Below are 27776 nucleotides of genomic sequence, written 5' to 3' on the forward strand. Positions count from 1 at the left end.
GATTTGCCGTGGCTGTTAACACCAGTGCTTATTCTTTCTTTACTCCTCCCTTTATAAACTGATTGACTGAATTGCTTTTGGTTTTTTTGATTTTTCTTTTTCCATACCTTTTCTCATGCAGTAAGCCTTTGTCTCACCGTGAGATTATTGTTTCAGCACTGACAGAACTTAGTATGTTTGTCTACATATGAATGGCTGGGGAAGAATTATTTCGTTTCTATTCTCTCTACTTAGATCTCAAGAACCTGTTTGACCTTGTGCAAATATTTTGTAAGCATTACCGAAGAATAGGAGTGATGGAAGATAGCGTTCACAAACTAAGTTGCAACACTCCCAAGCAGACTGAAAATATAAAATGCCTCAAGGCAGCTTTCTCTGGCTCAGTGCTAAGGGTGGAAGGTGTGCAAGTTCTCAGCTTGAAGTCCATCTGTCTCTCAGCTGCAGATTCTGATAGGGCAGTGGTTGTCTGGAATGGCCACTGAAAATGTGTGGGCAAGAGGATAGCTGAGCTCTTGTGGAAGCTGATGCATCACTGTCTGTGTTCGGATGGCACTGATGTGCGAGACTGTATGGATGTGCCTCAGAGATGAGATGGGTCTTCCACTTCCCCTCAACTTGCTTTATTCAGTCCATTGCAATTACTTCGCCCTTCAAGATCATATCCAGACTTTTTTTTGTTGTTCCTCCTCACCTACATTAAATAGCTCTCTGAAACGTTTTATTTCTTCACCCTGATGTTGTCTTTACACAATAGATCAAAGGAAATGGAGCACAGCAATTGGCTGCCTGACCAAACACCTTTTGTTTGACTGCTTTAGTGAAAGTCTGCCCAGATGTGGCAATGACTAACCCTGGGTCTGGGCAGAGGTCTGTACGACCTGTTCCCTGCAGTCTCTGCTGAAGTAGCAGGTGCTGGGCTCTGGCAACTAAGCTGGCCAAACCTGTGCTGCTCTCTATTACACAACCATTGCTCTGACTAAAGGTGCAACCTTTGACTAAAGTCTCATGTATTTTGTCTTGCTTGCATTCTTTTATCCCTGTGATTTTTCTGTTCAGTGCAGTTAAATAAGGTGGTAAGCCCGGTTAAATAAGTTAGTTGCCTGAGATGAAGTAAAAATCCAAATTGGCACATCTTAAGAAATGAAGAAACCACACAGCAGCATACCTCTACCTAATTGCTCTCGCACTGCAAACAGTTTTTTGACAGTGTTCCAAATGTTGTGGAGGGAAGCTGGGAAAGAGAAAGAAATTTATAGCCATTTTGCCTGCTTTACTTACTGCTCGTTTTTGTGCAGTCAAAGGTACTTTGGGCACAGAGGTTTTCTTAGAGGCTCATCTTTTTTGAGGTCTAAAACAAATCTCAAGCTTTTTTTAACTGGTTCTCCATCTGACAGGTGTACGTGTGTAAGTTTATAAAGAATGCAGGGTAAGGAATAGTTTCAATGCTTATAAAATAGAAGTGCAGTTGTACTCTTCGCTTTGGCAAAGATTTGTCAGTACTCCAATAGATACAGCTTTTTGCTTCAAAGCAAACATTCAAGTACTAAGGTTTTCTATTATTTACCATTCAACATTACAACACAGGATACTGAACATGCTTATAATGCTTATAATTGGAATAAAGGCCATATTTTAGGCTGTCCATTGACTATATTGTGCTTCCATTGTTCTCCAGACATTCAGAAAAGACAGTCTCGTGGTGGTGCTCATTTTACCTCCGCTCTGTTTTTCCATACGCCATAACTTCGTTATGTAAGAGTCATTTTTCATGTTTTTCTGTTGAGTTTCATAACTGTAATTTGTACGTGTTTTATTGTTTGGCCCTTGCAGTGATTATCTTGTGTGTAAAATCTCACCAAGCTATTAAATATTTTGCTGAGGTAATAGAGGCAGCCTTTTTTCCAAACCTATGCTGCCTATCATTTAAAGGTACTGATAAGATTGATGGAAGATAGCAGTGGAAGAGTTTGGCAGCTTCTCCTGTTTGCTCTGGCACTGATCCATGTTGCGGAGGCTTTCTTCCAGGGTTAACCACAGCCCTCCGTAACAATGTTACTCAACCTTCTGTTTTGTGCAGATGGTCTTCAACTAATGGAAACACTTGCAGCTCATTCTTTTTTATGGCACCTCCACTTAATAGTAAATCGCACTAGGAGCCCAATAACGTCTAAGGTCCAAAATCAAATGCAGTTCTTCAAAATCAGAAGTTATTTTAAATGAATACTTCAAATAATTTTAAAAGGCTGTTAGAAGTAGTGATGTGCAGATTAATGCTAATGTTGCTTTGTGCCTCCGTGATGTGGTTCTATGAGTACATGTTGGTTGACGGAGGAGAGAAGTGGCAGCACTTTGAGTTCTGCTCCACTCCTTTTCTTCCATGGTTTTTAAGAATCGCTCCTTTTACTCCCATGGTTCTGGAATAGCACTTTGTGCTGTTAACCTCTAACCATGATTGAGTATTTTCCAGAGCAGAAGATAGTTTAATTAATAACAAATCTCTTAGGTCTGACTGATCGTACCAGGTTAAAGGTTTTTATTTTAAAAGTCAGTGCTGAGTGTTTCTCGGTTGGAAGTAAGTTATTCAGGCAATCATTGCACAAACAATGCAAAGTCCATTCATTATCTAATCTGAGGCTTTCTTGTATCTTTCTACCAGGTGATATTTCCATTTATTAACCTCTTCTCTGTCATTGTTACAAGCAAGCAGTCCTGACCGCAGATATTCAGATGACGTTGTTGTTGTTGTTGTTCTCAAAGTCACTTTTCAAAAGTTACCCTTTTAATACAGGGTCAGAGGATGCACTCACAACGGATGCACACTCTTAGTAATTCATGAGAATACACTAGCTCCTCTCAACAGTGATTCGAAGTACCTACATTAGCCCTTTTCTCTGCTTTGCTTTCTGACTGGCAGAGCCAAAGTCCAAGTCCTCTGAGCTAATTAAAGTTCACTTTGAGCTCTTGCAGCTGCCTTCACCTTGATGTTGAGACAAGTCTAGAGCTCACTTAAAACCTGGAGTCTGGATCCTGCACTTCTCCTCCCTTATTCTCCATGGTCGGTGCTTAAGACCAAATGGCTGGCACTCGACCTTGTTTGAAGCCAATTTAGAAAGTAACTAGGATATGTTCAGGAGCAAGATAAGGTCTGTGTCATCACAAGTTCACCTGATGGTCATTCGTGCGATCAAACCGATCTTGTATAAACAACTGTGCAACTTTACACTTTTACCTGCCTTCTTGTTCTACTTCTGTCACCTGATTTTATTTGCAATCCAAACTCTCAGGCTTATTTCCAGAGCTGTTTGAGAATCAAAGATTATTAAATGTCAGCAATATGCAAACCTGGTTGCCTGGTTTCCTTTTATTACAGTTCAGTTGTGGCACATAACAGTCTTTCAAAGTGGAGGAAGAAATCATTCCAAGTGAAATGGTTAGGAGAGTGTGAGAAAACGTTGCCAATATTCAGGGCGCTGGAGCTCTGGCTGACACCGTAGCACAGGCTCTTTTAGCTCAACTGTGGCCTCTGATGGAGAGTTCTGGCATTGCAAATCAGCTGCCTTTTAAACAGCTGTTAGGAATTCGAAATGCAGAATCGTGCTCTTAGGAACAAGTGGTCCTACTGGAATACCAGAGTAAATTAAATATCAAATAGATGTCTGCATACTTTTAATGTAAGGAATGCTCAGTACCATGCAACTCAAAAAATGATTATTCTGCAACGTTTCAGTTTTGCACGGAAAATAATTCATTTCTGATGCTGTGCTGTCTATCAAACATTGCCTCACTCACACATCTAGTCCAGGAGCTGCACTTTTTTTGCTGCAGAATGTGGTAGAGAAACACTCATGCCTTCCCCCTCCCTTCCCCAGTGGATGTGGATGGAAATAGCTTCTTCGTAGGTCTGGAAATGCATTGAATATCCTGGAGATCTCCAAAGGAATCAGCAGGTGCTGCACGTTTGAAGGTAAAATGTTGGCAGTGTCCTGTACTGCTGTTCTTCTGTGTTCCTGCTTTCCTATGGATGGGAGAATAAATGGCTGGGTGAAGCCAAAAAGCCCACCTGGGCGATGTAATCACAGCAGCTGTGATTACTAGTGAGCACACTGCTGAGAAAAATAAAGTACATCTTCATCTTCCTCCTCCCTTCCATGCAAATGTCAACTTGATTTGCTAAAATCAACATGTGGCCCTCAAAGACATAAAGCCAAGTCTAAAACTTGTTCTTGGTTTGATGTTCTGGTCAGCTGGACCTACATGAAGTTCATCACTACTTTCCTTTTTTGACCTACTATATCGCATGGAAGGCTTGGGACAGAAGAACAATCAGGAATGTGTTTGGAGCTGATAAAGGGAATTTCTTCCTGTTCCCATGCTGTTTTGGCTTAGCATTTCAGATGACAATTCTTCTAATATTTGCCTGGCAGCAGCACCTGTATGCAAGCTCTTTGGAATAAACAGAATAGGCCTCCTCAGGGTGAATGAAAATCCTCCCTTACAGGATTTTCACTGGATTAACAGCCAACTTTGTCCTGAGGCTTTTCCCTTTAATGACTTTAATGCTTTGTTTAAATAAGAAGAAATATGTATTTGGAAAATGGTCAGTATGAGAACGTCACTCCAAGTTCAACATTCAGTCTGAATTAAATCTTGCTTAAAAATATTGATTCTGAGAAGTGACAGCACATATTCATGGTCATATAATTAGGTTATATCCTTGCTTACTACTAGATCAAAAGAAAAAAATAATAATTATGAATAATAGTTTAATTAGGCGTTTGATTCCCTTTCTTGTTTAATGCGAACTTGTGTACTGGGGAAAATGTAGTAAGAAATGTTCCACACAATCATTCCTAATTCTTCTGTAGCTCAGCTTGAAGATGATTTAACTGGGTCTCATGATAAAACCTAGAGCATATTCACTCTGTGCCTCCAGGACAAGGTTAAAACTTTCAAAGCACATTCTTCAAGATCAGACTGCTCAAACTTGCCATCTTCTGAACTTGTAGAGTGAACCTTCAAAGACACCACTGCTTAGAAATCTAATATTTTTCCAAGCTTGAAGCAGTAATATGCAATGCATATAGTTCTATTTGTGACAGAAAGTAGCTGACTTATAATCAGGCTTGTATTTTGTTAAGATTTGGCAGGATTTTAAGGAACAGACCGTGAGAGCTAAGGCTCTTCCAATTTGTACTGATGAGTGTGGTGGTTCATAACAAAGTCCTTGGCCTCTGCATTTCCACTGTGCTAGAAGCAGGTGGAGGTGGGAATCATCATGTCTAAATGGTGGAATTGAACTCCTTTATTTATGTGATGTCTAGAGGCATAATTGACCTGAAATCCTTGCTGCAATTGTAAAATGTATATCAGTTATTGCTGAAATAGACTAAGATGCTTTTCTGGCATGTGGAAGGGTTGATGTCTGGGTTTGATTTTTGCTCCAAACCAGGCAGAATGCAGGCCTAACCTGGATGTTGCTGGAGAGGGGCAAATTCTGTCATTGCATGCAGATAGTCAGGATTTCTCTTGAAAAGCTGTGATTCATCTTAAATGATGCTTCGCATCCCAAGAGACAAAGACGGTGTGCAAAATTATGTGCTTTCTGAAGACACCATGATCCTGTGCAATGCTTGTGCCTGCCTTGGAGGGAGCTCCTTTTTCACAGCTTAGAATGGTACTAGGTAGGCATCAGGATGTAAAAGGTGGTGTATTTTATGGCTGAGAGCCTTAGTAATGATGCCAGGCTTAATTCTTTCTGAATAAAGTGGTGTTTTCCAGTCTCTTTGGAGATTTGAAAAATGGGCATTTGAATTGGCACTGTAAATGCCAGTAGGTGAACCGTTTCCATGTGTAGCCATTTAGGATCTTGATTCTGTTGCCCATTGATGCCCTCAGTGGCACAGGGAGGCAGTGTATGAAAAATAATGTTGTACGCTTTTCTGCCCTGCTTTAGTTTTAGAGATAAATGTGTTATCTGCCCTGGGAGAAGTGTATTAAATTGCCTTGTTGTTTGTATACTGCATTTGTGAGCATGAGGGAATAGCTGGGTAACTTTCTTTCCTGGCTGAAGTTACCTGCAGACTTGGTTGGATAATGGATTATCTCAGTGCCATTAGAGTTACAACACTAATAATTTACAGTAGTTGACCCTTTCAGATTTTTATCAGGTTGTTTCTAAACAGGCCACTCCCTTCCAAAGTGATCTGCACTGTGTGCTCAGAGTTGTGGTTACAATATCTGAAATAGCTTTTTGCTGTGTTTGCTATTTCTGGATTGGCTGCTCAAGGAGGAGACTGAGTTGATGGATTAAATTTTGGGATTAGCATTATTTTGTCTTCTGCATTTCCGTTCATATGGCAGAACTGGAGTCAGCTCCATGTTTTTGAGCTGACGGACCCTGCCTGACCTCCACTCATGGAGATCCTGACCAAGGCCCCAGTGACCGCTCAGTCCCTGCTGGCCATGTCCCCACAGCCATCAGAGCTGGGTCTCACCCTGGACCTGGCCCATCCTTGGAAGTGCTGGATCAGGTCCAGGCTACAAGATCCTGCCTCCGTGGAGTGGTTCTGGGAACCCTTGGTATGAGTTATGGAAACATGAAAGGAAGAAAGGCACGCATCTTCCTTCATGTTGTTAACAAGTTGCAGTGGGCAGGAAACTCTACAAATCCAAGAGGAGGTACTTTACAGTTCACGTTTTAAGAACATCTCTACAGTAAATCTTCATAATTGTATTGGGACTTAAAGGCTTGTTGATCTCCTTTGGACGTGGCACAAGAGGGCCACCTGGCTGTGTTTTGCAGGTAATGGTGGTGGAATATGGGTAATTCCAGATAGTTTTAAAGAGTTTGAAGGCTTAATTTTTTTATTAGAAGCCTAAACAGAATATATGTAAAATATTTTACTACCTAAATTACACAGGTGTTAGATATATTTGAAAATCTACATCCCTCAGTTCTACATCTTGTCATAGACAATATGTCATATGTTTCTATGTCATATGTCTATGTCAAGTGCCTTGTTTTGGTTGTGACTGATGATTTTTCCTTCGGCCAAGTTGTCTTCCCATATTAGGAAACAGGCAGCTGCAATAAATGTTGAGCATTTTTCACAGCATGCCCTTTATGATGTGTTTGTATCCCTAAGGAATTTATTTCCCAGAAAGATTATCTGTAGCTGTTATGCAGATAAACACAAACAAATGGCTGAGAAATAGGAGAAAGAGGAGCCTTTCCAAACAAATATGTGTAATTTCTGGAAGAAACCTCACTGGTAGTCATCTCTAATGTGAATTTTGCAGGCTGTTGGTAGTGCTGGGACACGATCTAGGTTCTGAAGTCAGTAACCACCATCCTCCATCCCATCTGTTGCCCACTAATCCCACATAGTGCAGTACCTGGAATGGGGGTTGCTGCAGCAGGGCTTGGTTTGATAATCCCAATTCTTAAAACAGGCGCTTGCCATGAGAGCTGATTCCTGTTGCAAATAATACCATAGTTTTCTGAGTTGCAAGAAAAGGGCTTTAGGGTTAAGGAAGTCCTCAGTGAACTGGGATTATGCAGAGTAATGTGTGCAGAGCCGTTCATTGGAAAGCAAGAATTGAACCTCCCTGATTGCCACTTGGGGTAAGCCTAAAGCAGTTGATACACTTACAGTTGTAACTTAAATTTATTATGCTGAAGAAGCAATCCCTGTGAAACTACAGAATAGTTATGATATCTTCAAAAACCACAGCTGAGTGCTCAGATACCGCCTTTCATTCCAACAAATTTGCTTATTGTAGGGTTGATCTATGGAGCAGCTGGGGGCACGCACCACACATTAATTTTATTGGTGTATGTGCAACACCGTGTTGTAAGCTGCTCTGAAGTGTTCAACTGATGTCTGCATAGATGTGGGCAAAAGCTCTTTAGAAACCTCTCCACAAATATTCATTTACATTTCAAAACTAATCTACTTCAGCAAATTCTTGTACCCTATCCAGAACTGCTTCTTCCAAAAGCAGAAGTAACTCGAATTCACCTTCATGAAAAAAAAGAAATAATCAAATGCATCAAGTGTGTGTTGTTCTATATGCGGAATTAGTAGCTAAAGGTGGTAATTGCTGGATACATATATTTCAGAATTGAGTTTGATTTTTTTGTTAACTAGGTTGACTGGGTATATTAAATCCAGGCACATAGAGGAGAGTGGACTGTGAGCTTTAGACAACACATGGATTTCTGGCATATCTCAGAAATGCAGTGATTTAGAGTGGAATGGATCAGAAGAGTGTTTTTCTCATCAAATGGAAAAGAAGCTTTTCTACGTTCTTTAGAAATACTGTAACGTAACTGGGAAATGTATCTAAATATTCCCCTTTAAGTGGCAGCAGAACAGGGAGGCATTTCATACTGGTCAGTGACCGTATTGGCTGAGACAGGGAGACAGGCAGGATCTAACTGTCACTTGAGCAGCAAGTAAAGATATTCCTAAAGGCTTGCTAGCAGGCACTGCTTGGCAGAAAGCACAAAGGCAAAAACGACTCTAAAATTCAAGTGCTTTTTTGATGCTGTAGCCTGTCTCCTGAAGCAGACTCCAATGAATTCGTCCGGATGGGCTGAGGGGAGAAAGGGAGGGGAAAACCTCTCTCTCAAGTGCCCACTGCAGCTGGACCATCCAGATTATGGCGTTTTGTGCCGAGCGTGTGTGGAAGCACTGAGCAGTTCATATCTTGTTCTCCTGCCACCCGTGGGCATTCTTCCCAAACTTGTACACCAGCCTTCTGTCCACTCGTTCCAAAATGCCTGTTTTATAATAATATCTGCAGGGAAAACAAACAAAAAAGCAATGGAGCAAATAGTAGTAGAACTCAGATTACGGGAGTTTTTTTACGTAGACATCACAGCCAGATAATAGAATGGGAGTCAGTGTATCCTTTTCAGTCTTCCTTTCCATTAAATTCCTTTTTTTGTGACTTAAAAGAGCTTTCAGCTTTCCCAGGTGCCTCGGATTATACCTTCCACTGTTTGAAAATTACAAGGAATACAAAGCCTTTTTGTTAGTTGTATTTTTAACTAAGATTACCACATTTCAGCAGAAGCTGCCTATGTTACTGCTGGAATAAAAAGGGTCATTCTGCAGGTATAGTCCAAGTTCCCAGCTGAGTTAGTCTGATAGCTTTGTTGCAATCAGTAGAGTTGACACCGCTCTACCACTCTACATCTATCCCTATGATCCTATTTGAAACAAAAGAGACTGAGTGCTCTCTCGTGGCCCATAGAATAAACAGGAAGTACCAATCCCTGTCTGCCCAATGTAAGTCTTCAGGATGGTAATGAGAAGTGGATGTTGAAGCAGAAGTCAAGTGAGGTGAGGGACCCTTCCACCAATTAACTCACCGAAGTGCTCTGCTCAATTTTTCGTATGTCATTCTGTCATTTTTCTTCCTTTGTCCCCACATCTTTGCCAGGGCTTCTGATTTGACGACTCGAAAAATGCCCTGTCCCCTGTCCTCCCATTCCAGAATGCCACCGTTTTCTTCAGGAGAAAGGAGGAGGTCTCTTACGAATTCCCACAAATGTGAACTCTGCAGGTCTGGAACAGGAAGAAGACAGCTCATTCAGTAGATGGCAGTTTGCACTTATTTCAATTCAACTTTCAAAATGTTAGTGCCTTGCCCCTCTATAAATGGAATCAGGGGAAAAAAATGTGCTTCATAAAATACCAGTTAAGGGCTTTACAAATACCTATGGTGCTAGAATCTGTTTTCTACTCCAGGAATTTTACTGTAGCACAGCTTTATTTATTTCATCCATTGGTTCATTGACAACTTTAACACAGGGTTTAAATCGGTGCTTTTAAAGAATTTTTAATGTTCATGTCAAGGGTTTCAAGGGAAAAATTGTAACAAAGGCTGGGTTGGCTAAAAATGAGATAATGAGTGCCAGTTTCTCAGCACTGGTAGGCTGTTTCTTTTCCTACTGTTTCACCTAGCTCAGAGATGTGTTTGTGCATCCGATGTCCCACAGATAATGGGGCTCTAGCTAAAAGTAATCAAACAAAACAGAAAAGAAAAAAAAGAACATGCAGGTGTAGCTATTGCCTTAGCTTCAGGTTAGTACCATAGGATCACGAAGGTTGGAAAAGGCCAAGATCATCCAGCCCAACCATCCACCAATACTTCCTCACTAAACCATGTCCCTTTCTACAACATCTAAGCTTTCCTTGAACACCTCCTGGGACGGTGACTCAACCACCTCAGCATTTCAGCCTGTGCCACTGCTTGACCAATCTCTCAGAGAAGAAATTTTTCCTAATATCCAATTAGTTGGATGCTAATTAACTGACGTATGAATGAATGTTGGATCCCAACGTTGACCCCAAGCATTTAAAAATAACGAGTCAGCCCCCTCCAAAGTCCTGAGAGCAACATAAGAATGATGGAAGTTATAATAATATCTGAGGTTTCTTATTTGGTTCTCTGCATTTCTAATCTTTATGTTATTTTCAGATTGTTTTCCAGTCGTTCTGCTGCTAGATGGCTAGAAGCACTTTAAACATGTAAATAGAAAAAGAAACGTGGCTTTAAGAAAAATGCCAAGTACCTCAAGTCTCATGATAAAATCATGAGAGCTGGCAGTGCTTAAAAGCCAAACCTCAGTGAAATTTTATTCATTTGTGATATCATTAAGGTTTCTTTTGATAACCACATGGAGCTGGAGAGTTAGAACAGCGTAGGCTGTGTAATGTTGAGTTTTGAGTTTCAGATATGTACTTACTTGTTCTACCATGACTGTGACATTCTTGGCTGCTGATGCCACCTGCCCTCATGCATGCTTTATCACGCACAGGGACTGAACTGCAGAATAACGTGAGAAGTGAAGAAGGAACTCCTGAGTCTGGTGGCAACTTGGTCAAAAGGTCACCTATGCAAACGCCATGCAACATTAAGTCAAAGAGGGTATGTGAGCTACAACTTTATCTCTTTAATAAAACTCCTGCACAGAGGTAAGCACAAGTGAATAATTAACACAACCGTGGGGCTTGCAGAAGGGGGATTGGTGAAACCTCATGAAAGCAATTAACAGTTAAGACCTGCAAATTCATTTCATGGGGTAAATAGTAGTGGGATAAAAGTAACAAAATAGGGGAGCTTCTGTGAAATGCATTTTCCACTGAATGCAACTCCGTGTGTATGAGCAGGTTTACTTACAGTCCTTGTTGGATAACTTTGTTTCTTCTAAGTCAGTAAAAAAGGACGTGCCTGTGAGGGAAAAGCACAACCCAGTGTTCAGTGCTTTTCTTCAGAAGAGTAACTACTGAAATCAGTGAAATAATTTTTCAACTTCTCCACTGCTAAAATGATCTGTCGTTTCCACTTCTTGATCTGTTTTTATCCTCCACTTCCCTTAGCCTTTGCATCACATCTACTCACGTGTCTCTGCTTCTCTCTCCAAAGATCACTTGCAGCTTCTTTTCTGCTTAGATCACTCCATCCTCATTCAATCTCTTGAAAACTACTCCTGCATCCTTCCCCTACCTAACGATCACCTCTACTGCTGGAAACCAGATGTGCACAGGGCCGGAACTCTGTGTTAGCAGGCTTGTGCCACCTTGGTAAAGGAGTCATCACATTCCCAGCATATAAATGAATTCTTTGACATGCCAAGCTGCATTCAGGGAACTTAATCCATGCTGAGCAGTCCAGCACACAAAGTGATAAAATTATAGATGCTTAGACCTGCTTGTAAAGGTGCAGCTGGATGCATTGCCTGCTATGTTGTGGCAGTCTCGTTACAGGACTGTGTATATTGGCCTTTCTCACACGCCTTGGGCAATACATGGGGTGGACGGGCATGGTGTTTTGTATTTAACTTACACTCAGCTGTTCAGTGTCAGCTCTCACAACCTCATCAAACAAAACTGGTCTACTTTCTGAGAAGCAGAGCAGCCTTCGCTCTGTTGGGTACAATAACTGCGTGCTATGCCTCTCTGTATCCAGTCTGGATGTAACCCTGGGATTGTGCGGGTTGAGCAGCTTCAGCAGAAAGGCCAAGGATGGAGCAGCACTGGAGCCTGCACAAAGGTTTCTGTGGCCCAGGGAGGAACATGGTGATATGTGACTGTTCCTGTGGCTACATCAAGAGTGCCAGCTGTGGCTGTGTCCTTCTGTATGGCAATACTTAAGCGGCCCTCATGTTCTGCTGTCCTTCAGCATGAATCCCACATTTTCTGTTAGCAAAAACTTCACACACACAAAAAAAGCACTGTTTTCTGTTTTGCATTTGGTTTCTGGAACACTCACCGTGCATCCTGATGTTCTGTAAGATGAAATACAAATATTCACCACAAATGCCTGCAGCATCCAGGAACTCTTCCTGGGTCATGTTGCACAGCTGTAAGCCGCTGATATTAAAATGGGAAAAGGAAATGCAGTTGGCATCTAGCTTGTACTGGTCACAGCAGAACTGCAGCCATTCGCAGACGTTGTGCTTACTCCAGTGCTCCGGGTGGATGGATGTCCAGAAAGAATCAGAATCTGTAACATATTGGGCAAGAAAGAGGAACATTGCGATGCAAAGCTCATTTCGCTCTTCATTTTAATAACCATGTTCCAAGCAAAACTGATCCCTCTTCTTTCTTCTGCTATGGTTGCAGACTTCCTTCCTTATTCCTTTAGAAAACATCAGGCCCTGCCTTGTGCATCTCACTTACAGCTGTTGCCACGCAAATATGCATGCTAATTGTCTTAGACCTACTGAGAGAAACTGCTTACATGTACAAAGGACAACACATCTCTCAAAAATAAATAATTTTTAAAAAGGTACAAGAAAATTAGAGTAGAGAATTTGTATGAACACACACCACTGTGTGGTAACAATGAGTGATGCCTTCCTGGGCTGAAATAACCTGACATACTCTCTTTCAGTGATATCTGTGGTAGCTGGGGTAAATGCCATTCATTTTCATCTAAAATGATATGAGTGCTCTGGATGGAAATACTTTTTGTTATGTTAGAAACTGAAAAACGCATTACTTTTAATACGTCTCATTAATTGGCTTTGATTATCTATCTGAATCACTTATTGTATTCCTGGGGCAGCTCAAGAGTAAATAACAACAGGAGGGCAACAAAATAGCTTGTGAATGAGAGTAGTATAATGTAAGCAGAAATTATTTAGTTTATTTTCACATCTAACTGCATCATATTCTTGACTTACACTTCCCACTGCCTCAGTCTGGTCATCCATTTTTTACTATTTTATTTTCAAATGAATGCCGAACATCTGATTTTAGGTACTGCTTATATGAAATGGCAATTCAAATGAGGTTATGATAGCACTGCGAGCAAAGTGACTTGTAGCTGTCATTTGTCTAGACAACCAGCTCAGAGTGCAAAATGATGCAAATAGGCTGGGTGAGTTTCCACAGTAAAATTAATTCCAAGGGCTTGAAATTGTGACAGAATAACTGCAATATGGATCTTGCCTTCTACGTGGGCTTCTGTTAAATAATTAATACCTCTAATTAGAAGTCCTAAAAGTTTACAGGGGAATTTGTGGTTGCTTTCATGAATCATTCCCAGGCTATAAATATCTTCATCTGTATGCACATACGGAATTAATGTAATACTGAACCTCTGCTGTGACATCCCTGTAAAGCAGAGAGGTGGGCAGAAGATCTGGGTCTAGCTTTTGGGGCCCATTGCTTGAGGGTATTTGAATCTGAGATTTTATTCAGCTCCTGATTTAAAAGGGAAATCTGGTGAGCCTGACATTGGGTTGGCTGCTCTAAGCCCTGCAGACGGCATACACCTGGCTATGTCAGAGTCTGTAGGTTTCCTTGGGGGGAATGGGAGTGCTGGAAACACTGGGCTCACAGGGCTTCTGCCAGGAAAAAAAAAAAAATTGCTTTAATACTAGGTTTGAGCTCTACAGCAATCTCAACTTTAGAGGCTGCTCAAGAAAAGTAGAAGGCTGGATCGATCTCTTTTGGACCAGTCAGGCTATTTTTATTTAATCCTGTGCCAACAGCCTCCAGCCCCCTTAGGAAAGCTGGAGCATCCCCAGGTCCCCAGCTAGACAGACTGACTGCAGAGGGGCCTTTCCATGGGATCAGGCACACAACCAGCCTCATGATTCCTGAGCTGCCCTGTGAGCTTTCTGCCCTTCCATAGGTACAGTGAATTATCTCACAGTATTTTGGCCACTGGTCTTGAAAATTTGACTTGACAGTGATAAATACCAGCTTTGCTGGCAGTATAAATGCCACAGCGTGTTTCTTTCATGGACCAGCACTCATCCGGTCTGGTTTCCTTGTTTGTTTTGGCTTTGGAAAGGCTGAGATTTTTTTTTTTTTTTTGAATATTCCAAGGCCCCATGTTAATGTACGTGATGAGTGTTCAAAATGTGCTGACACCAAGGTGCAGCATTTGCATGTTGCCTTTTAGTTCTTATATCTGGGTTAGACGTGCAGGGGAGCTTCCCCTTCTTCCAGGCGATAGACGTGACTGAGGTACTGTGCCACTTTAAACAGGCTGCTGGAAGTAAAGATCAGCTGAAGACAAAGGCTCTACAAAAGGATTTCAGTTCTTCTTATAGAGAAATAGAAAAGGTCAGGTAGAATTTCATAGCACTGTTCCAAAAGCGTAAGGCAAAAAGGCACCTGCCAGGAGCTGGGGGCAGATAGCTCCCTGTGGCAGGGCAGCAGTGTGCCTAAAGCTATGAACAGGGCACCTGGGAAGAGGGTGGTGGGCAGCTGAGAGTGGAGAAGAGAGCCTCAATTCAGACGTTGCCCTTTCCACTGGTTTTAGATGATTTCCACCATCTATTCCATTGCACTAATTGTCTTGCTAGGCCTCTCCTGAAACCTGAATATTTTAAACCCTTTTATGCTATCCAGTACCCAGCCCTTGGGAAATGGCATTTGTAGGCATAATCCCACTGGGCTGCAACCGTTGTTTCAGTCAGTAGGCCTGGTTCATGTCCTCCAGCTAATGCTGTGCTGTGAAAATGAGTCTCCTGCCTTGCAGGGGGTGCAGCTTTATCTGTAGTAACAAGCAAAGCCGAGGAACATGTGAAATCCCAGGTAGGTTCAGCAATGCAGGCTAAGAAAAGACAGCTGTCCAGGTTTTCCTGGGATGCACTGGTTTCTGCATGGTAATGGCAAGGCAATGTTGAGTATGTGCTTATAGTAGGGGAAAATACTTTTATCAGCCATAACAAATCTGAGTGGATTCATTTGAGTCTGCTTATATATAGCCTAGCTGTAATACAAGGCAGACAGCCCATGCCTATACCTTTTGGCCCACCTTTTGTCAGTTGGAAAAGATATATTTCATTTAAACATAATGTTTTGATTTTTAGAGGCAGAATTTCCATAATTTTTCTGTATTATTTCCCCAGTATTAACACTGCTGTATTATTTTCCAGCACTCAGTGATGGAAAATGAGGACAAGAAATGAAAATGACAGAATATTTTAGTGTCACAGATTTTAGCTTACTCCATTTTGCGTATATAAATGAAGATGCCTCCAAAATGTAAATCCCAGTATCCTCTGATTGCCAGAAAGTGAAAATATAAGAACATGAAGATGACTAATGTGGAAACTGTAAAGGCAGACTAGCCTTGTAGTTCTCACAGGGACATGAGGATGGACTGAGCCCCAGACTGAAAGCCCCACTAAGCTGGGCTCCTATCTGTGATCAGGTTTACAGGAACAATTTCACATTTTCAGGGAAATTATTGGACTTGGACTGGTACCTATAGTAATCTGAGCTTGTACATAAAGCTACTAATGGCCTGTCTGGCACAGGAGCTGAGCCTAGTAATAGCTTTAAATCAGTGATCTGCACCTGACTCTTTCTAGGCAGACTTGTCTATTGTTCATCTGAATATATACATATGTTTTATATATATTTATGAACATTAATATACATTTCCATCTGGAATACATTCAGACTTGACCTTACACTTTTTTCCTATCAAATACAAAATAAGTTTTCAGAAGGCGTTGGGATCACAGCCCTGAAGCCCGTTGTTGTGACCAGGAGGGAGCGCAGCTTCAGTTGTGCTGACCTACATTCTCCTCTGCCTTCAGAGCAAAGTTCTCCTCGAACTGCTGCTCTAGGACTGCTCCTGTACTGCTGCAGTGGCTCTTTTTTTTTCTGTGCTAGACATGTTAAATGTGCTCCTCGGCTACTGTGAGGGAAAGGAAGGAAATAGGAACAGAACTCACAGGTTCTACAAGGTTGGTTTAAATTTGATTCAGGAAAGAAATGATTGTAACCACGAGGGGTTTATGGGAAGTCTAAAAGCATCAGAAATTGAGCTATAAAAAACTTGTGAAGGAGGAAATGTAGCTTCCACCAAGGTCAGAAAGGGACAGTTATTTCCTCTGTTCAACTTTGCCTGGCAAGAGGGAGTCTGACCTGATTGCTGCACAAAATTCTGCTCCTAGAGTGGAGAGAGCTTTGCACTTAGCTACAAGCAGTTTGATTCAACATCACTGCTGCATTGCTGTCCACCAGGGTGAGCTCAGAGCTGCGCTACTGTTGAGTTGCAGAGCTCACATAGATAACAAGGAACAGATGGCTGTAATGCTAGGAATTGTCAAGATGCCTCAGAAGGGCTGCTCTGCCTTCAGCAAATGCTGATCTGCTGATAGCAGAACTACTTCATAGAGTCATAGGAGCACAAAGATTGGAAAAGACCTCTAAGATCATCCAACCCAACCATCCACCTACCACCTATATTGCTCACTAAACCACGTCCCTCAGTACTACATTTACACATTCCTTGAACACCTCCAGGGATGGTAACTCCACCGCCTCCCTGGGCAGCCCCTGGGATCATTTCAATTTCAGTGATTTGGTGGATTTTTAAACAACAACAACAACAAAAAAGCAAACCAACCAAGTTTGGGTAACAGGCAAATCTATAATACAAATCAAGGCAAAACTGTGACTGAGCCAAAATTAACTTTGAATAGAATAACATCAGAGTTTTTAAAATGCATACGTAAATTTTAAAACAGAATACTTTTTATGATTTCTGTAATGTCAAGTGAACTTCAGAATTTCATTCTAAGTTGGAATGAAAACTAATATTAAAACTATATACGTATATGTATATTGCAGTAAAAATTTAATTCCTGCAGGGCTTTAAAGAACAGCTTTTTGTTTGAAGCAAGATTTATATTCTACTTCATATATCATACAAACCCTGAATGGATAAATTCAGCCCTATAGAAACAAACAGTAAGTCCTCAGCGGCCATGGATTAGCACCAACAGAAGCTGTGTGGAAAGTTTTGTTCCTTATTACTCAAACCATGCTTTAGCAGGAAAGTACTTCTCTATAAGGCCAACACTGTTCTCATTTAAGAGGGCAAAAATAGCTTCATAAGAGAAAATTACTGCATAAAACCATAAATCTTCCCCAGATCTCACCACAGGTTTGGCTCAGTATTGAGACTTGGTAGTGTTACCTTTCTTTACAGAACTGTTGAATGATTCAGAGGGAGAAGAACTGTTCAGGAATTTACACTGACTGTTTCGAAGGGAGAAGATTTAGAATGAATTCCTCTGTAGAGCTGGGATGACCATGTGAGGTGTGTGGCCTGGTGAAATGCAGGGTCTCCATGTTCATAGTCAGAGAATTGCACAATTAACATTGGCAAATTCTGCAGAGGAGAATTTGATGTGTTTCTAGACCCACACAGTTCTCCAATGGCTTTTGAAATCCCAATTATTGGCAGCTACGTGTGTGATCTGGTCAATGACATTCATCACAAATAATTGGCCCAGTATATGGCTGAAGTTCTGTACGGTGGAAGTGATCTCAGGCACAAATTCTGCATTCTAAGCAGATGGGATAAACAAGGAGTTAAGAATCTGAGGCTATAGCTGCCTTTCTCTCTTTGTTAACTGCACTTTCCTTTGGGAGTTCCTTCTTGCATTATGTATCACCATGCCAAATGAGGGGAAAACATAACTTAAACACAAAACACTATTCTTTCTGCGCACCTTGATCTTTACTAAGCTAGCAATATGCTTGAGAAAGTTAACTGGACCAGAAGAATTCCCCTGCACATAGCAAGGGGGTTGAAACTAGATGATCATTATGGTCCTTTTCAACCCAGGCCATTCTATGATTCTAAGAAAAGACAAAGGGTACAAGAGTGGGCTCAACCCGTTTGCTACTCAGTTCATCTTTAACTAAATTAAATTCAAATTAACCTTGAGTTATTGAAAATGCACATTCTTTTCAATTTCAGTTTCTAGCTACATACCTGTCTGATGGTCACAGGTGGGATAGTCATCTTCAGTTGTCCCAAATATCTCTGTCCAAGACATCAGAGGATCACAAACCATCGTGTTTGACAGAAACGTGCTGGGTGTTACTGAATCCAGCATCACCTTGAGACAGCGATACATCAGTTGAAGATGAAAAGGTAATATTAAGAGTGTAATTTTTAAGTAGACTGGCATTATTTCCTTGCTGTGAATGCATAGATCTGTGATGTACCAATGGCCACCACATAAACTTCAATTGAAGGTAAGGATATTCATTTGAAAACTGCAGTGAAGTAAGACATTTAGGAGCAATGCAGCAGATGAAAACACCATAGGTAGACTTGCAGTCAAAATGATTGGAATGACACATTCCTAGGGATTTGAAAATGCAATGTATGCATACAAAAATAAGAGTGACAAATAAACTGTTAAATAAATCATAAAATAATCAGAAACATGTAGATGAGTTTGACACTATGATTATATGAGATTGGTGGTAAAAACGTCCCCATGTATGAGAAAACATCAGTCTGGCCTTAAGGATGTTCACTGTGTCTGTAAGACACTGCCATAAACGTCAGGCTAAAGCGTGAAGAGATTAACCACGTCTGAGGAAAACTGAGAAATTATGTGGAAAATTAGGGGACTATTTCAGGTGTTTCATGCTTCAGGGAAGAGGATTCTTGCACCAAAAATGAGATGACTGCAGTATAAAGTAGCTGAGAACTGGTGATATTTCAGTGAAATAGTAGTGGTTGGTGAAAACATGATATATGGTAGAAACTAAAGCTGGCACAGATAAGAGAATTTGTGGTCCATCCCACCCTTTTCTGCCTATGCCACATACATACACATGAGTACACATGCATACAATTTGCTGATCTTCACGGCCAAGGCTCACGATGCCCAAACCCCCACAGCTTCCCACATGCAGTAGGAAAGGTGATGGTTTGGAAGGCTTGAAGGAAAAAACAATGTGGATTTTAAATGCACAGTGCTTTATGTCCTAGTTTCCTCTTTGGGAAAGACAGGAATTTTTCCATGGACTAACTGCTGTGAAGACAAAAATGGACCCGATTTGAGCTCTTGCCTTTCAGACTTCAGAAACAACTGCTCAAGACAACTCACTCCTTTTCTTCAGACCTAAGCTGCCTCTGCCGTTCAGAACTAGTGATGGTCACAACAGGACTCTTTTATTCCTCTGACTGAGTGGTCCCTGATGTCATATCTGTTTACAAACCATTTAGAATGTCAAAACAGTGGCTTTTTTTTTTTCTATCTGAGTTGCTGCGCAACATAATCCAAACAAAAATGAGCACAAAATGCTTACTCAGATTTTTCTGCAATTGCTTTTGTGCTTAATTCCATTTTTAGGAATGAGATGATGTTGGCTTACTATACATAGAGTTCTGAAGTTCACAGTGTCAGGCAGAATGAACTCAACCATTCTGTACAACGGTGCAAGCATGTTGGCACAATTGTTTCTGAAAAACAATTTGAGACCTCTAAATTGGAGAAATTTGAGATTTCATGCTTACTATCAATGCAAATGGAAATTACTGTTTGCCACAACAGAGAAAACAACTTCTGAGGCTCTTGAAATCAGTGGGATTTTCTTTTTGTTTTTGTAAACTTCAGCAGAATTTCACCACTCATTTATCACCAAGGGGTGGCAGGACAGGCACACACAGAAGAGCTGGATAGGAGCTCATGCAACAGGGAAGAAGGCAGTGAGAACTACAAGTCACTGGTAACTCAATTCAGTAATGACAGGACACTGCTAGAGAAGTACCTCCATCTGTGCAGTAAGTGATTCCAGTTTAGCAGTGCTAAAATGGAAATATAGGAAAGAAAGTGGTGTCCAGGACACGTGTGGTGACAGTGATATTCTCATCCATTCCCTTGGCAGCCAACACACCCTATTTTCCTGTGACAGTTGTCCCCAAACGGCACAATGATCACCTGGCTGTGAATACACTCTGGTACCAACCCAGCAGGAAGAAAGAAACCCCCCAAAGCTGACTCAATTTTGGAAAAGTGAATAGAATATCTCTGCAGGTAATTGGAAAAATGTACCTTAAGAATGATTGCTAAGCTATATGTAAGCTATATGCTATTGTAAAGCATCTCCCCCACTCTCGACACCAATCTGCCCATAAATAAGATTTCACCCAGAGACAGAAATATCTGGAATGAAATCCCAGTCCTTCTCAAGACAATTTTCCCCTAAAATTCATCAAGGACAGAATTTCACCGTATATTTCTATTGCTTGTCAGCAGAAAACAGTTTCTATCTGGCAGTTTCACAAGTTTGCTAGAAATACAAATGAAAAAGATGTGAGAGGAAGGTGAGATTGACACATCCTCTTTACAGTAAAACCCATTTCTTGATTGAGTTTTTTTAGGCTACTGCTTTTAGTAGAAAAAAAAATAGTCGAAGATAGTAATGGCTTAGACAAAAGAATTTGTTACCTTTGAAGACTATAATCACTTCTCCATCTGGGTAAGACTTAACCCAGAGAGACAGAGAGAAGGATGAAGTTGTTATCGTTTTCATCACCGCTATCCAAACATTAATGACAGATTAGTAGATTCAGCGCCTGGCTTGTGAATTTTCATGATGATTTTTCCAAGATGGAAAGTAGATTTGCACAAGGTGGAATGATACCTGGGATGATGGATGAACTAGAGAGAACAAAGTACCGTCTGAAACAGAGCCAAAGCCATTGGTTTCAGAAAAGTTCTGAATGAGTCACATGCTTGATTTTGTAGTTCCCTGTGAGGAAAATTATTTATCCAAGCTCGGAAATTAATTCTGTGAGAGGAAGGGCAGCTTCAGCCCCAGGTGAGGTCTGGGCCTGAGCTCCCAGGTGTGGGGCAGAGCTGCCAGCCTCACATTCAACAGCTTGGCTGTGTGCTGTGACAGGTAGCAAAAGCCATTTAGGAAGGAAAAATCCTGTTTTACCCATATGCAGCTTATACTGTTGCTCCTATATAGAGCTATGTACGCTCCAGAAAATAATGTTAATTCTTAACATCACTAACAAAGGTAATCTCTTTTCAAATACGTTATGCAAACAGGATGTTGGTTTGGGTCACGTCGAATGTCATTTTGCTGTTAGCTGGTGCTGCTTAGATACACACATGGCTATCCGCTTAAATCCACTTTTGGGAAACAGAGAGGGGAAGAGGCAGTCACTTGTTTAAACAAAAGGAGAGCTTTACAATATTGGCTTTATCCCAGCTGGTGGCTGGTTGGAAGAAGCAATTAATTAGCTGTCACACTGCAAACGTTCTCTTCTGATTTAATGAGACAGGCCTAGATTGTTAATTTATTAAAAAGCATTTGTTGAGGTTCACGCATGTCTCCTCTATTCATTCATTAAACCAAAATCAATTGTTTATCATTAAGAAAGGAGGTGATGCGCAATAAGAGCGGCAGGCAGCACATCAGCTGAGTGCCTGATAAATCATCACAGCTCAAGCACCTTGGCAGCTGACAGCTCTTCCGAAAACAGCGACTTCAAGAAAGAAATGGAGCTTACTTGCAGGCGGGCGCTTACTCCTGATGCAGCAGCTAAATCCAGAGGCAGCCTTGGGAGCCAGGGGGAGCAGGAGGCGTCAGCAGCAGCGCAGCCCGGTGCTTGGAAATAAAGCCACCTGTGGGACTGTGATATACGGAACACCTTGCAGACAGGTTCGTTTGGTTTTTCAAGTTCTTACACACACCCCTTTTGATGACAGTGATAATATATAGTATAACACAGCTGAGGGAACGGGGGAGAAACATTCTCAAGTGCAGAAAGTTTACCTTTATCCTGCTTTGTTTTCTTCTCCTTCTCTAAAAAGTGTTGATTTACGTAAGCCTGACTCTTGGACCACCTTAGGCAAACCCGGTGTGTTTAAGCACTTGAACTGAGGTGGCATTTTCACTCCTTCTTTTACAGCGTTAGTACGTAAGTATGGTTACTGCATTATATTCAGAGACCTCAAAGCCCAGAGAATGGCATTCTCACCACTTCTGACAAAGACCAGGAAAATGACTGGTGAAAATCACGGAGCACAACACTGACAGTGCTCACCTGGTGTCAAGTGACATCTCTGCTCTTTACGTAGAATCATTAAGGTTGGAAAAGAGCACTAAGATCATCTAATCCAACCATCAACCCATCCCCGCCATGCCTGCTGACCATGTCCCTCTGTGCCACGTCTCCACGGCCCTTGAACACCTCCAAGGATGGTGACTCTTCCACCTTCCTGGGCAGCCTGTGCTTCTGCATCACCACTCCTTCTGAGAAGAAATTTTTCTAAACTGTTTTATATCTCGCAGGGCCTGAGATCCCCCATACCTGCAGGGCTGTAGCCCAGATGCGGCTGCCTTTATGCTGTTACTGACTACCAAATTATGTGAATTTTCATGAGGATGATGCTTGGCATCATTAGAAGCAACAGATCAGAGACATCAGCAGTGGAGAGGATGAATTGGAAAATGAAATGAGCACGTCTAATATAAAAGAACAGTTCTTAATATAAATAAGGAGGAGCTTTGGTCAGCCTAGATCAAAATATTTTTGTGCCCCAGAGCTCCACGTTAATTAGTAGTCTCTGGAGGATGCCTGAGTAAATAGCACGAGTTAAAGACTTGCGCACGTATGACACCTCAGTTCTCCAGAGAGGTGCTGTGTCTAATGCTGAGGATACCTTGTCCTTTATATGCTCAAGGGAGGCTTTGGACTAAGGTTTTCCTGTCTTCAGAAATTCCACGGCCGCAATTGTCATTCAGGGAGGAGTGGGAGATATTAAATGAGGCAAACACAGAGCCATCTGCTTGTAGGATCCCTTTGACTCAGTCCTCTGCTTTTCTTTTAAGCTCTTGCTCCAAGCTGAGGCATTTGCTTGCCTGATTACTGCGGTGTCAGAGAGCTTCCACTCCTGTGTGCATCTCACACTGCTGCATAGTGTGACCCTGCGGAGCAGAGACTGAAACCAGGCACTGCAGTGTGGTGCGGATGCAGGAGCATCACCATCACCCCAGTGCAGCAGGGCCATACACAGGCTCACAGCTCGTGGGGCTGTAATGGGACAGCCCAGGGGCACGATGCACCTGAGGCTCATCACCTTCTGCTAGACAGGAACGTGTCTCTGCACTTCTGAATTCCCAGGGCAGCACCAGCCTGTGCCATGTGCACTGAACTGCCTGAGCCTTGGTGCTCACCACACGAACAAAGACTTTGCAGGTTTAAAGAAGATTGACTGGGCTCCTGAGAGTAGCAGGAAGAAGTTATTACTGGATTAGCCCGTGACATCATCTTTCACAATTTTTAATAAAAGTGCCACTCACAGGGCTTTGCAGGCTGATCAGAGAAGCGTTGCTGACAAGTGCAAATGGACATTAGGGATTTCCACAGCGAGGCAGTTCTGATTCAAATGCAGCTCAGATTTCCACTGGCTACAATGAACTTCGTTCACAGCCTATTAAGTGGAGTTTGTCTCATATTCCCTCGGTTTATGGCCCATTATTATTTTTTATCTCTTGTAATCATCTGACTGCAAGGAGACTTTGACTTGTATTATATGGCCTGGAGAGTGTGCTGGTGAAACCAGGTTAATAATACTTACCATAAATACTAATCTAGGCTTTTTTTTTTTTTTAATTTTAGCTACAGCGGTAGAAACTCAAATAACTCCATTTCCTCCACTCCGAATTAACAAACACCAAACAACTCCAGCTAGCTGCCCTGCCATGACAGAGGGTGCCGTGAATACATTCCTGTGTAACACGGCCTAATTGTGTGCATCTTGGGCAACACATCTCCCAGGCACCAGCCCATCCCAGTGAGCTCTGCACTGCCTGTGGAAAAGGGAGATTTCCCTTCATTGATTTTCCCTTTGGAGCACCAGTCAGAATGTCAGGGAAGCATCAAGTACCTGTGAAATGCCAGTGGAAAGGCCCTTATCAGTGAGAACTCAGCATGTCTGAGACCATAATGTCTTCACGTTTTCTTCCATCCTGATACAAAACAATCGGAGTGCCTTTTCCTACAGAGCACGATCTAAATGGGCAAGGTAAGAGGAAGGGCCTCTAACAGCCTTTTAAGAAAAGAGGCAGCATTAAGGTTATGTGACAATATAACAGAATACACTAGAGAAAAAAACCCCACACCATCAGTCTCTAAAATGAAAGATTAGCATTACGCATGTATTTATAGCTAACGCACACAATGGATGAGATTTCTTAGTACAGCTTGAAGGACTCTTTTCAAGGGACAATACTTAAAGTACATGCAAATCACTTTCTTCTTCCAGCTACAGCAGCTGAAAAACTGATTAACTCTGTTTTCTCTGCTCAGAACTGACTGGTACCAAATGACTCAACGTATCACATCTTTATCACTGGACATGTAGATCCCCCAGGCAAGAATCATTCCACTTTCCCTGGAATATGCAGAAATTTCTGGGATATCTATCTGGAAATGTATTTATTGGAAGAAAACATCCTACTTAACAAAATGATGGACTGACTATGTGAATTAAATATTTTTTTCTTTCACAGAGATCACTCCACAGATACTGATACACTTCTGAAGGGCTGCAAAAGGAACAAATGTCTGGAGGCTTAGTGACATGCATGAAGTGCATTCAACAATGTGTGCTGCCATCAGGGATCCCACACTGACGTCTGCAGTGAGGGTAAGCAACATTGCTCAGGAAGCCTAGGCATTTAACTAGCCTAAGATAGTGCTGTGATGTGATCGTGTACAGAATTTCTTAGGCACCTGAGCTAGCACAGTAGTATTCAGACCTTTGATGTGATAGTGAATCTGTTCCATGGCTGTTCACAGCAAGAGGAGGGGACTCTCCCAGACTTTTTCTAGTGAGAGGGATTCCTGCATTACTGAACATACTTCAAGCCTCAATGTCTTCCTGCAGTGATCCTGACAGTGATTCCCTCTGCAGGGATACCCTCTGCAGCACAGCAGCCAAACCGTGATTCAACTGTAGGTAGACATGCACAGACCACCTCATTATCAATAGCACCACGGTTCTAAGCACCAACCAGAAGCAGGAGTCAGTCTTGTTGTGGGTTTTAAAGCTGTAGCAGAAATGCCAAGTCGTGGCCTGAAGCAGTGATTGAGCACCTGGTGGGAAGGCAGGGCCAACCCAGGAGAGCTCAGGTGCATGCAATCTACCTGAGTAACCGGAAGGGGTGGAGCCAGGATCCACCCCTTCCCTGACCTCATTTAAGGGTTGGGAGGGGGAGGTGGGCATTTTTTTTGCTGGAGATCCCTGCCTACCTAAGGCCTTCTAAGGGTAAGTGGACTTTTTTTTTTCTTTTGTTTCTATATCAATAGCTGTTGCAGCCTAGGACTTTGCTTCTGTGCTGTTATCACTGTGTTTTCTATTGTGTTACAGCGTTACAATAGCATATGTGAGATGCAGCAAGTCTTTGCAGACTCCTAAAGGGGTACAGATTGTTTATGTTCTTGTTTATGCAATCCTAGAGCTAATAAATAGTATTAGCTAGACTAGAGATGGAGGAGTCCATTATTGATGATACAATTGATGGCATGCTTAAACAAGGCTTCTCTGACCTTCCCTGGAATCTGTAGAAATTTCTGGGACATGTTCCTGGAAGTTCCCTTATCCTAGAAACTTTCTCCACCAAACATGGTAGGGTTGCAGGGCAATGGAAGCACTAACAGTCTCCTTGGCATTAGTTGAGGCTATCATTGTATGTTAAATGTTTGCATGTTATATGTTTTTGGCTCTAAAAGATGTTTGTGAGAAGTTATAGCTGAGTATTTTCAACATTAGAATCAAAGCTGTTGTCAAAAGAAATACTGAGAAAAACGAAGACTATGGTGGTGGAGGCCGGGCAGCACCTGGGCTTTTTGAGTTTGGATCTAGCAATAGGCATTTGCGCTCATAGCTGTACATGGGTCAGAAAGGAGGCCCTGGTTCTTTATCCAGGCCAGCAGTATGATTCTGATTTCTCTGTAGCAAAGTCTGCTTTGTGGGATTCACTTTGAAGAAAAGCCTTTCTGTATGTTTTAGTTCAAGCACTTGGATTTATCACAGTATGGGAGAACTCACTGTTTTCTGCCTGTTGGCCTCTATTACTTGACAGAAAAGAAGCAGGAATACGGACTTTCCACAGGCTTTTGTCTCTTAGGTTGCAAACCAGCTTACCAGTATGATGAAACATTTCTACTTTTTAGCCCTCTTTCTTATTCTAACTGCTTAACCACCTCCCAGTTTGAGATACTATGAATGGGCAGCTGCTCCATTTAACAACATCATATGGATATATTCCTCCTCAGGAGTGTCAGAATGAGAGCCATTTTCTCATATCCACAGAAGAAAGGGTCACAATGCTTACATACAACTTTTGGTTGCTTTTTTTTTTAAGAGTAGAAATACCAAGGGTGTGTCTTCGACCTTTAAAATATGATGGGAATTCCCCCTACAGACTTAACTTGGAGAAGTTTAGGAACAATGGTATAGATCAGAGACAGCTTAAGGGTTGGAAAAGCATAGTAGTGATCAAATCAGTGCTATAAAAATGATCACCCTTTTAAAATACCTTTCACTTGTTAACAGGGCCCATAAAACCTCTGCAAGGTGGGGAAAAAAGTCCCTTTCTCTGAGAAGTCTAAGTGGTCAATGTTCATGTAGCAGTCTGCACTGAAAATGATCCTGCCTCGGGTTCTCAAGTTATTTCTGATCTGGAAACTATCACATATTCCCTATTTGATGAAGTTTTTTCATCTCTAACTCTAGGCAGTAAGGAAGGTTGTTTTGAAGGCATGCACATACACAGTAGATCCCTTTTCTGTCCAAAGACAGATTTGTTAAGTATATTGAATCATTTTTAAGGTGGGGTCAATTTTCCTTTCTTATTCACAAGAGCCTAAAAGAACCTCACTCATGAGAACTGTGCTTTAGGTAAACATGAGAAATTATACCTGTCTTCACACCTTGTAGAATCTGCGGCTTTGTTAGCTTGAGGTGTCTCCCTTATTGAGGGCCACTGCCCTAAGTATAGGGCTGTAAAGCAATCCTTATGCTTTGGCTCAGGGAATTATTGCAGCTTAATGAATTAGTGCATGCAGTTTGAAATCCCCTCGGTTAGACTCAAATGAACAGTGGGATACAGCATGGCTGACTCATAAGCAATGAGAGACGTGGGGTCCTTGGGCAGAGGGAGAATGTCAGATTTTGCATCCTGTGTCCTGAATGAATGCTGTAGTACCAGCACCACAGGACTGAAAGGCAGTTTGTCCTGCAGCAGGTTTGGCTGAAATCTTCTCTGATAGCCACGTTCTAGAGATGCTGGCATATTTTGATGTCTCCAGCATGGTGGATGAGGAAGGGTGATTTTCTAATTCCTACCGAGGCAAGTGTTGTGCTGGGAGCCTGGCATTTTGGTGGCTGGAAAACATGGCCATCAGAAATGAGGATTCTGGATATCTTCTTGGTGACATCTGAGCTCTTCTCT

At 41.8% G+C, this 27776-nt stretch overlaps 1 protein-coding gene across 2 annotated transcripts; it reads right to left on the bottom strand.

The window, feature by feature from the left end:
- Positions 1-7648: 7648 nt before the first annotated feature.
- On the bottom strand, positions 7649-21923 carry ELF5 (E74 like ETS transcription factor 5). 2 transcript variants are annotated; one of them, XM_004941539.5, is made up of 8 exons: positions 21823-21923; positions 20750-20962; positions 18274-18400; positions 12286-12519; positions 11194-11244; positions 10760-10906; positions 9380-9575; positions 7649-8802 (listed from the first exon to the last, which is right to left on the bottom strand). In XM_004941539.5, the coding sequence occupies exons 3-8, from the start codon at positions 18395-18397 to the stop codon at positions 8706-8708; spliced, it is 849 nt and encodes a 282-aa protein (XP_004941596.1). In that variant the 5' UTR covers positions 18398-18400; positions 20750-20962; positions 21823-21923; the 3' UTR covers positions 7649-8705. The 2 variants fall into 2 exon arrangements, with proteins under 2 accessions (XP_004941596.1, XP_004941597.1); XM_004941540.5 differs by lacking the exon at positions 20750-20962.
- Between the last annotated feature and the right edge of the window lie 5853 nt (positions 21924-27776).

This window comes from Gallus gallus, chromosome 5, assembly GCF_016699485.2.
Source record: "Gallus gallus isolate bGalGal1 chromosome 5, bGalGal1.mat.broiler.GRCg7b, whole genome shotgun sequence".
Taxonomy (NCBI): domain Eukaryota; kingdom Metazoa; phylum Chordata; class Aves; order Galliformes; family Phasianidae; genus Gallus; species Gallus gallus.